Consider the following 11,477-nt stretch of genomic DNA (forward strand, 5'->3'; position numbering starts at 1 on the left):
ACCCCTCACGAGCGGCTCTTTATTTCTTCCAGGGGTACAATCACGGGGGCTTCACTCCCGGCATGGTTGAAGACACCGGGCCCAGTACTCCTCCAGAAGCACGTCAGGGCACACAAAACTGACCCACTCGTAGAAAAAGTGCTTCTACTACACTCGAACCCCCAATACGCCTTCATAGAGTACCCTGACGGCCGTCAGGACACCATATCCCTCCGGGGCCTAGCGCCTGCAGGATCAAACCCCACCACTACTACCGCCGAGGTACCCCTCACACTACACCCCACACAACGCGCCGCGGCGCATGCCCCCACGCCTACCAATTTGCTACACATGTTCCGCGCGCCCGCACCCGCAAGCTTCCAGTGCCCCCACTCCCCAGTCGAACCAGACGGGTGCGAAGCTCGGACAGAATCACCCCCGGAGTCCGCCATCGTACCCCAACCGACCGTGATCATTCAGCCACCAGAAGGGGCTGCAACCCCGGTGCTCCGCCGATCACAACGAATAACTCGACCACCAGCAAACTCAATCTGTAAACCATCACCCCCGCAGGACTTGATTTTTTTTACAGGGGGTGAATGTGGTGAATTATAAATACTAATAATCCACACTGTATTGTACAACTTGTGTTGATGCTGTATATTGTACTGGATCACGTGTAGTTGCGCGGCTCTACCCATAGGGGGAGATGAGGAGCTTGAACTGGGCTCCACCCTTGGCTCCGCCTATGGCTCCACCCATGGCTCCTCCCCTTAACCGGATGTATAAAGGTTGATGCTCAGAGCCTGCCTGCCAGTTCATCTGGAGTTCATCTCGTCACAGGCAGGTTCTGTTGGAAGACGATTAAAACCACTGTTCACTTCTAACCACGTGTCGCGTGAATTGATGGTCTCATCAGGGGTGGAATGTGTGAAACCCCTCTCGCCCTTGTGTGTATAAAAATAAATTAAACCTTTCATTTTCAGCTTGCCTTGAGTGTGCTGTGCAAGTTATTAACAGAGTATTGGAACCTTTAGGAGGAACTTCTTCACCCAAAGGGTTGTGAATCTATGGAATTCCTTGCCCATTGAAGCAGTTGAGGCTCCTTCATTACATGTTTTTAAGGTAAAGATAGATAGTTTTTTGAAGAATAAAGGGATTAAGGGTTATGGTGTTCGGGCCGGAAAGTGGAGCTGAGTCCACAAAAGATCAGCCATGATCTAATTGAATGGCGGAGCAGGCACAAGGGGCCAGATGGCCTACTCCTGCTCCTAATTCTTATGTTCTTATGTTCTTTCCAAATTATGGGTTGGGGAAAATATGTTACCATTTGTAAAAGGGGAATAAGAATTTAAATGCCTTCCTCATTGTGGAAGTTACGACTAATGGAAATGTCAATTATCCAGCATCAATCCTCAACCTGCTGATCTCTCCGAATGTAAACACTTTTGGATTTTTGATACTGGACTTTGGACTGGCAAGAAACAGTAATTATTTTCACTGTGGTCTTTATCCTGTATCTCTTACATTCTCTATTCACCCCCTCCCCCATCCGCTGTCTTTTATTCTGTTAGCCGAGAAGCAGGCAAATTTGCAACCCTCCTCCAGTGTTGGAGTGTGCCCAAATAAACTAACCCTCTGAGTTCATCCTGTTTCAGGATTCCGATGGGATGATTGCCAGGAAATTAGAACACCCCAAAAATGTTGAGGTTGCCCTTATGAAGGAGGGAAGCAAAAACACATTTATCTTCACGGGTGGCTGCTCAGAGACAATATTAGGGCTGTTACGAATTTTTGAAAAAAAGGTCTCTACGTAACAGCTTTGCGAGGCAGTTGGGGGAAACAGGGTGTCCGGAATCCCAGAAAGGGACAAACTGTGGGAAAGGGGGAACTTTTAGCTTGTACGCACCTGATAAGATTCGGAAGGTATTGCAGAGCGTGTTTGCCCTCTCGCTGGTTCGGGCCAGGGTCGCGGACACATTCTGGAACTTTCCCTCCAGCATCGTCTGGTTCCACAAAGACTCAGCAAATGTCCTGTTCAACTGGCGTTCGATTGCATTTTGACATGCGTCTAACTTCTGGTTCGATAGCAGAACTGAGGGATGGAGAAAGAGGAAGAGAGGAGAATGTGGGATATATCAGAGTGTCAGAATGAGGGGTGTGGGGTATATCAGAGAGTTACAGTGAGGGGTGTGGGTTATATCAGAGTGTTACAGTGAGGGGTGTGGGTTATATCAGAGAGTTACAGTGAGGGGTGTGGGTTATATCAGAGTGTTACAGTGAGGGGTGTGGGTTATATTAGTGTTACAGTGAGGGGTGTGGGTGTATCAGAGTGTTACAGTGAGGGGTGTGGGATATATCAGAGTGTTACAGTGAGGGGTGTGGGTATATCAGAGTGTTACAGTGAGGGGTGTGGTATATATCAGAGTGTTACAGTGAGGGGTGTGGGTTATATCAGAGAGTTACAGTGAGGGGTGTGGTATATATCAGAGTGTTACAGTGAGGGGTGTGGGTTATATTAGTGTTACAGTGAGGGGTGTGGATGTATCAGAGTGTTACAGTGAGGGGTGTGGGATATATCAGAGTGTTACAGTGAGGGGTGTAGGATATATCAGAGTGTTACAGTGAGGGGTGTAGGATATATCAGAGTGTTACAGTGAGGGGTGTGGGTGTATCAGAGTGTTACAATGAGGGGTGTGGATATATCAGAGTGTTACAGTGAAGGATAACGTGGTATATATCAAAATGTTACAGTGAAGGGTGTGGGACATATCTGAGTGTTACAGTGAAGGGTGTGAGATATATCATAGTGTTACTGTCCCTAAGACATGAAATAAATCATAAAATGTTGAAATCTAACTGCTTTTTGCATATTCATTCTTTGAATCCTGCCAACAAATGGCAGCTACATGTGATATGATTCAAACATTTTTGCGGTATCTTCTGCTAATTCCCAATATGTTTTACTCAACAAAATCAATTCCCTCATTCTTGTTGGTGTTGAGCAACCTCAGCCCGCTGTGTCCCCATCAACTTTAAACTAATTCTGTGAATCCTGTTTCAGCTGACTCATCCAACCTGAACAATAAATCATCCGTGAAGGTGTCCTCACTGGGCTCTGAGATTCTGGACTCTGTTATTCACGTCAACTGATATCCATATCTGTGGTAACTTGTTAAAAAGGTGTCAAATCTCCTCTCTCCTACCTTTCTATCATCAGTTTGTGTGGGTGTATAACGCTCTGAGAATCTATCCCGGGTTTGAATGTTTGAGTAAACTATAGCTCTAATACTGCCCTAAAGAGAGTTTGCTGCAAATCACTTTAACATAACAAACAGAAGGGCAGCATGATGGTGCAGTGGTTAGCACTGCTGCCTATGGCACTGAGGACATGGGTTCGACCAAGGCCCCAAGTCATGTGGAGTTTGCACATTCTCCCGTGTCTGCATGAGTTTGCCCCCCACAACCCAAAGATGTGCAGGTTAGGTGGATTTGCCGCGCTAAATTGACCCTTAATTGGAAAGAAATAATTGGGTACTCTAAATTTAAAACAAAATAACAGACAGATTGTTTTGCAAACACGTCACAGCTTATTTCAAAGATTAAAATACCTCTGCTTCCTGACAGAGAGAGGGTAAATAAAGGAGTTCAGTTCTGCTTCCCCTCCCCTGTCTGTCACAGTTACAGTGTGAGGCTCATTTTCCTACCATGGACTCTCAGACCGATAGCAATTGCCAAAGTGAAGATGAAGACATTGACGGCGACCAGGCCGAGATGTATCGAAGTTATTGAGCATCTTCCTCCAGCTGTTTCCTGTCTGGTTTTACCTGGAATAGAGAAGTTGAGAATGTTCGGAATCTTGTGTAATTTCATGGAATCATCATAGAATCCCTTCAGTGCAGAAGGAGGCCATTCAGCCTATTGAGTCTGTACCAACCCTCCAAAAGAGCATCCTACCTAAGCCCACACCCCCTATCCTATCCCCATGGCCCAGTAACCCTACCTAACCTTTGGGCACTAAGGGACAATTTAGCACGGCCAATCCAGCTAACCTGTCCAACTTTGGACGGTGGGAGGAAACCGGAGCACCCGGAAAAAACCCACAGAGACACGGGGAGAACGTGTAAACTCCACACAGACAGCCACCCACGGCCGGAAATGAACCCGGGTCCCTAGCGCTGCGAGACAGCAGTGTGAACTACTGTGCCGTCAATGTTGACAGTTCTACATCTCTTAGAGAGGGAGATAAACAGCAATTAGTTTTTTTCTTTATTAGTTAATGGGATGTGGGCGTCACTGGCTGAGCCAGCATTTATTGTCCAACCCTGAGGGTGTTTTTAGAGTCAGCCACATGGCTGGATCTGAAGTCACATGTAAGCCAGACCGGGTAAGGATGACAAGGGGCTGGTTTAGCACAGGGCTAAATAGCTGGCTTTGAAAGCAGACCAAGGCAGGCCAGTAGGGAGGGTTCAATTCCCGTACCAGCCTCCCCGAACAGGCGCTGGAATGTGGCGACTAGGGGCTTTTCACAGTCACTTCATTTGAAGCTTACTTGTGACAATAAGCGATTTTCATTTCCTTCCCTAAAGGATATTACTGGGGTTTTAATTCGAGATTTTATATTGAATTCAAATTCCACCATCTTGCCCTAGTGGGCTTTGAACTCAGAGCAGTATCCCAGGTCACTGGATTACCATTCCAGTGACAATAGCAAAATACCACTGCATCCCCACCATCTACCCCTCCCAGGAAGGGTTTAGCACAGGGATAGATACAGTGTAAAGCTCCCTCTACACTGTCCCCATCAAACACTCCCAGGACAGGTACAGCAGAGGGTTAGATTCAGAGTAAAGCTCACTTTACACTGTCCCCATCAAACACTCCCAGGACAGGGACAGCACAGGGTTAGATACAGAGTAAAGCTCCCTCTACGCTGTCCCCATCAAACACTCCCAGGACAGGTACAGCACGGGGTTAGATACAGAGTAGAGCTTCCTCTTCACTGTCCCCATCAAACACTCCCAGGACAGGTACAGCAGAGGGTTAGATTCAGAGTACAGCTCCCTCTACACTGTCCCCATCAAACACTCCCAGGAGAGGTAGAGCACAGGGTTAGATACAGAGTAAAACTCCCTCTGCACTGATCCCATCAAACACTCCCAGGACAGGTACAGCACGGGGTGAGATACAGAGTAAAGCTCCCTCTACACTGTCCCCATTAAACACGCCCAGGACAGGTATGGCACAGGGTTAGATACACAGTAAAGCCCCCTCTACAATGTCCCCATCAAACACGTACAGAAAAGATACATCACAGGGTTAGACAAAGAGATACACTGTCCCCATTAAACTCTCTTTCTACCTGTCCTTGTTTCTCTTCCTCCCTCTCTTCCTGTCTGTGTCTCTTTGTCTCTCTATCTCGGCCTCTCTGTGTCTGTCTTTCTATCTGTCTCTCTCTCTGACACACTCCTCTGTTCAGCTCCTGTTTCCTTCACTCTTACCTCTAACTAGTGTGGTGATTGTAGATCTGACTAGATGCAATACAACTGAGCAAGCACTAGAGGGATCATGGGAGAGCTATATATACACAGGGACAGGAAGTGACGAGACACTTCACGGAAGGCAGAACTCGTAGCAGGACACAGGACAGGCAGGCAGCATTTGAGGTAGCCGGAAGTTTAGCTCTGAAGACAGAACAAATTCACAATAAAGCATCTCCTCCAACTTTGAGACTACGAGCTTTATTAAGACACGAGGAACAACACATGGTACCAGGTGTGGCTTCAGACGCTTACTACAGGACAACTCAGCTGCAGATACAGAAAGAACAAAATGGCATGGAAATCTCCTACTGGACATTGGACTTGGGAAGACATCGCTTATTCAAGGATGTGGCTTGGAACCCCACCTCAGCTGGACACGACCGGCAATGTAAGAAATGTCTGGAAAATATTTCAACAAATGTTTGATTTTTATATCATAGTTAATGATGTAGCAGCAGCCTCAGATGAAATCAGAGACTGAGTGATGCAAAACTCTACAAAAAGAAAAGGTTCAGTCAAGAAATCGCGAGTGAAAAGTACAGATCAAAAAGAAGAAATAACCTGAATTTTTAACAAAGCCAAAATGCTGAAATCCAGTCCAGATCGAAAGGAAAAGGTAACTTACAACTTGCAGAAAGAAAAAACACTGAAATCCACGATAAAATGAATTCGGAGCACATTTTACAGTCTCTGGCAGACAAAGAACAAAAAACTGCGTTTGCGCATGCGCAGGAAACGGAAGTCGCGCATGCGCAATTACAAACACCCGTTTTACATTCTTTTATTTATTTTTCATTTTCATTCTTTTACATTTTACATTCCAGTTTTAAAAAGGTCTTGTTGCTGATCGTTATGCGCATGCACAAGCTGCACATGCGCAGTCTCAAAACGTTTTGGTCGCGGATCGTGATGCGCATGTGCAAGCCGCGCATGCGCAGTGGACACAAAACCGCACAGTAAAGGAATGCCGATTTGCGCATGCGCAATTCATTCCTATGCATGATGTCACGAGCGTCATGACATCTGAGCATCCGGACCACGCCTACTTAAAAGGGAAATGCCCGATAATTGAAAACAAGATACTTAAAGCCGTAAAACCAAACTTTCTTGGCTCAGAAGACAAAAAAACACCTGAACTTAAACCAGCAGTTGAAAACAACTCGCACAACACCCTGGAAAAAGCAGTCTGCACCACCCAAAGTGAAGAGAACAAAAAGAAATCCGAAACAAAAAAAGATGATTTGTTTTTTGAAGAATACTACTCAGACATGGCTGAGTTATTCGGATATGCTGATCACAGCATCAGCGACACAGTCGCAAAGCTCAACATGAATCTACCCATGGTAGATGAATCCAACCAAGATGATTTGGTTTTCGAAGAATACTACTCAGACATGGCTGAGTTACTCGGATATGCTGATCACAGCATCAGCGATACGGTCGCAAATCTCAACACGAATCTACTCGTGGTAGATGAATCCAGCAGCATGGTGCCATGGCAGATTGTCGATACATTGGATGACGGCAATACCCAAGACGAAGACAGGGTATTTTCTTCACAGAGAGCACAGAAAGACTCCACAGAGAGAGCGATGACAGGCTCCACAGTGAGAGTGATGAAAGGGAAGCAAGAAAACACTCCCTGGCGAACACCATGCATGAACAAGACCATGAAGGTCAACCCGCCGTATCTGAGCAACCGCAAGCAGACTATGAAAGTCTACCAAGCTCGCATAATCAAAAAGAAGACAATGTACATCTACCCACTGCATGCGAAAACAGTGACAAGGTGATCACACTCGACATACAGGAGGTACAGGATCACAGCGAGACTGACAGTTCTCAGCTTGTCTGTACAGAAGCACAGAGTAGGGCCACCCAAGAGTCCAGAGAGACCACGCCAATAGAAACCATGCAGATCTTGACTCCAGAAGAGGAGCACCAAGAGTCCAGTGAGACCACATCAATGGAAACCATGCAGATTTTGACTCCAGAAGAGGAGCGCCAAGAGTCCAGTGAGACCACGTCAATTGAAATCGTGAAGAATTTGACTCCAGAAGAGGAGCACAAAGGAAGCAAAGACGAGGAATCAATACCACCACAAATGACTGATGTCACCAGCATCAATGCAACATCAGATCAGTCTCACCATTCTCGAGACGTAACATTCAATGCAACAGATTCCACAAAGGACACTCGCACCAATCACTGTGACAATGACTCAAATTATCCACACGGGACACTCATTGAGCACAACAAGAAAAACAAAAGCCAAATGAAGCACAGCAGAAACGAGAACAACAACAGCAAGAACAAAAGCAATATGAAGCGCGACAAGAACAACAAAAATCGCAAGAAGCACTACAGAAACAAGAACAACAACAGCACCAACAAAAACTACAAGCACAACGAAAAAAACTACAAGAAGAACAACAAAACCAACAAGAAGCATAACAAAGATAGCGACAACAATAAAGACAGAAACGAAAAAAACAGCAACAAGAACAGCAATGAAAACAACAAAGACAGGAACAACAGAAACAACAGCAATGAAACAACGACTTGTACAAAATGGTACAACTCTGCACATGAAGGACAATGCCACAGCGCACTGCAAAACAATGACAAGACTACAAGCATGCCATGGGATGACAACGAATCGCACAAACTCACATCTGTCCAGAACAAGCAAGCACACCAGCTTTCAAGGCAGATGACACACTAAATCGATACCACAAGCACAGAAAAAAGTCCATGTCAGTCAACATCAGTGGTTCGACTATGCAAACACCTCGGGATGACGCATTGGTTACTTAAAATAACAGGAACACCGACAACATTCACCACGTCAACAACAACAAAAGAAAAAACTCAGTGAACAAATTCATCAAATTTGGATTCGTAAATGATTTTATTAAGAGTGGACTCATAAATATAAATTGGCTTTGTAAAATATGCAATAGGACCATCACTTGTATAGATACACATATTTCCAATTAAGGGGCAATTTAGCATGGCCAATCCACCTACAGTGCACACCTTTGGGTTGCGGGGGCGAAACCCACGCAGACACGGGGAGAATGTGCAAATTCCACACGGACAGTGACCCAGAGCCGGGATCGAACCTGGGACTTCGGCGCCGTGAGGCAGCAATGCTACTCACTGTGCCACCGTGCTGCCGGACCTATGCCTAGCCTGACCAGTCTTGCAGTGTGTCAGTCAGTGTGTGTCTGCACCATTATATACTGATGTGTATATTATGACAACACCATCTTTCAATCTTTATCTCTCTGACTCTCTCTGTCTCTGTTTCTCTCACACCGTCTTTCAAACTCTCTCTCTGTCTCTCTCTATGTCTCCCTTTCTCAGTCCCTCTCTCGCCCTCTTTCTTTCTCTCAATCTCTTTCTCATTGCCTCTCGTCTCTCCCTCTCCTTGTCTGTGTCTCTCTCTGTCTCTGCCTATTTCTCTACCTCTCTCTGTCTCTCCATCTCTCTCTATCTGTCTCTCTCTAAAACTCCTTGTCTCTCTCTCTCTCCCTGTTTTTCTCCCCCTGTCTCTCTTGCGATACCCTTCTCGCGCTCTTTCTCTGTCTCTCTCTCTCTCTCTCCCACTCTCTGTCTCTATCTCTGTCTCTCTCTTTCTCCTCTCTCCCCTCTCTGTTATTCCCTGTATCCTCGCTTTTTTTCTCTCTCTGTCTATGCCTCCAGGTTTGTCTTACCTGGACTGGGTGTTGTGTCTTTGCTGATGTTTCTCATATTGATGTAGGTGCTGTCCTGCTCCATGGTATGTGTCTGAGGGTCTCTCTCTCTCTGTCTCTCTGCTCCGTTTCTGTGTTGTCACTATCTGTCTCTCTCAGGTGTGTCCCACTTTTACCTCTGACTCGATGCAAGTGTGAGAACTTCCTCAAATCTATTTGTGCCTCTGTGTTCATTCTCACACAGACCCTGTGATATAAAAGTCTGTGGTTGTTCTGACTCTGTGTCTAGCAGTTACTCAGCAACAATCTCTCACACCATCTTTCACACTCCATTGGGTGGAGGTGCGAAAGGAGCCATTGTGGTGAATGCATTACTGCAATAACCACCATGTGGGCTGTTTAGAATAGGGCTAAATCGCTGGCTTTGAAAGCAGACAAAGCAGGCCAGCAGCACGGTTCGATTCCCGTACCACCCTCCCCGAACAGGCGCCGGAATGTGGCAACTAGGGGCTTTTCACATTGGCTTCATTTGAAGCCTACTCGTGACAATAAGCGATTTTCATTTCATTTCATGTGTATCTGTACTACGCTGTTGCCCTAGTGGGCTCCACCTATGGGCCATTGTATGGTATTACCCATAATGTAACATGTTGGGGCCTGTGTGGGCTACGCCCCCGGCTCCTCCACTTGAGGGGAGGTATAAAGAGCAGTCGGTCTGTAGGCGGCTCTTAGTGTTAGATCAGTCACAGGCAGGCACTGTTCTAGTTGATTAAAGCCACAGGTTACTTCTACTCCCATTTTGTGTTAATTGATGGTCGCATCAATTTAATCAACTACAACACCACAATGGAATCGTCCATCAAACCTGCCCGACAGGAACTCGAAACGCAGGCCGCGGAGGCGAAAGATATTTTTTCGCACTGGCTCCGCTGTTTCAAGGCCTACCTCGCCGCCTCCTCCACGCCTTCCGTCACCGACGAACAGAAGCTGAGTCTCCTCCACTCTCGGGTGAACCATCGAATCTCTGTTCAACTCGAGGAAGCCTCCTCCTACACAGACACCCTCATGATGCTAGAGCGCCTCTACGTAAGGCCCGTGAACGAGGTATACACGCGGCATCTCCACTCGCCGCCAGAGTCCCGGGGAATCGCTGGATTACCTACGCTACCTCAAAGTCCTTGCACGAAGCTGCAATTACCAGGCTGTTACGGCCACTCAACATATGGACCTCGCCATCCGGGACACCTACGTGGCTGGAGTCAGGTTCAACTACGTGAGACAGCGCCTACTCGAGAAAGGTGCCCTAGACCAGGAAGAGATGCTAAAATTAGCCTCCTCCTCTCTGGAAGTAACGTTCTAAAGTCTTAACGCATTCCCGTCCGATCACGTGACCCCCCTCGTGGACCCCCGACCAAAGAATACCCCAGGCCTGTGCCGCGCGGCTACCCGCCCGCCATGGGGGGCTACCCTGTTATTTCTGCGGTCAGCCCCAACACCCCCGGCAGTGCTGCCCAGCCCGTAACGCGAACTGCAGCAACTGTGGAAGAAAAGGACATTTCGCTAAAGTTTGCCTGGCCAGGTCCAAAAACTCGAAGACGCAGGTCCGACCCTTGGACTCACAGACCCACAGATCCCCCAGTGTGGCAGCATGTCTGCCGACTCCGCTCCCTGCGGACGCTTCATCAGCCTCATGCTGTCCGTGGGGGCAGCCATCTTCCAGCCCAAACAGCATGTGCGACTCACGGGGGCCGCCATCTTGGCCATCCTCACACACGCGGCTCGCCGCCTGTGATCCATGGGGGCCGCCATCTTGGACGCCATCTTCCTCACTGCCCGAAACTTGCGGCCTACGGGGGCCGCAATCTTGGCCGTCATCTTCAACGCCGCCCGACACATGGAACCAACGAGGGCAGACATCTTGGAACCGCCCCAGCACCTCCGAACGTGCCAGCTACCCGCAACTCAGCGTGGTCACCCTTGACTAGTCGCGACACAAACACCTCCAGAGCTCCATGATGACCGTCCGGGTAAACCGGCACAAAACGCCTCATTTCTTCGACTCCGGGAGCACAGAGAGCTTCATTCATCTGGACATGGTAGGACACTGCTCGCTTCCAATCTTCCCGGTGCATCAAACCATCTCCCTCGTCTCCGGGTCGCACTCGGTGCAGTCCGGGGTTGCACTACTGCAACCCTCATAATACAGGGCGCCGACTACGCCAATTTTAAATTATATGTACTCCCCGATCTCCGCGCT

At 47.6% G+C, this 11,477-nt stretch overlaps 1 protein-coding gene across 1 annotated transcript in view; it reads right to left on the reverse strand.

The window, feature by feature from the left end:
- The window catches only part of LOC119951026 (CD209 antigen-like protein E), a 44,942-nt gene extending 35,637 nt beyond the window's left edge, over positions 1-9,305 (reverse strand). Inside the window, exons 1-3 of the mRNA XM_038774060.1 lie at positions 9,242-9,305; positions 3,687-3,806; positions 1,889-2,074 (exon numbers count right to left, since the gene is read on the reverse strand). Coding sequence (XP_038629988.1) covers positions 1,889-2,074; positions 3,687-3,806; positions 9,242-9,305 — 370 coding nt within the window. The remainder of the gene's footprint in view (positions 1-1,888; positions 2,075-3,686; positions 3,807-9,241) is intronic.
- Between the last annotated feature and the right edge of the window lie 2,172 nt (positions 9,306-11,477).

This window comes from Scyliorhinus canicula, chromosome 16, assembly GCF_902713615.1.
Source record: "Scyliorhinus canicula chromosome 16, sScyCan1.1, whole genome shotgun sequence".
Lineage (NCBI taxonomy): Eukaryota > Metazoa > Chordata > Chondrichthyes > Carcharhiniformes > Scyliorhinidae > Scyliorhinus > Scyliorhinus canicula.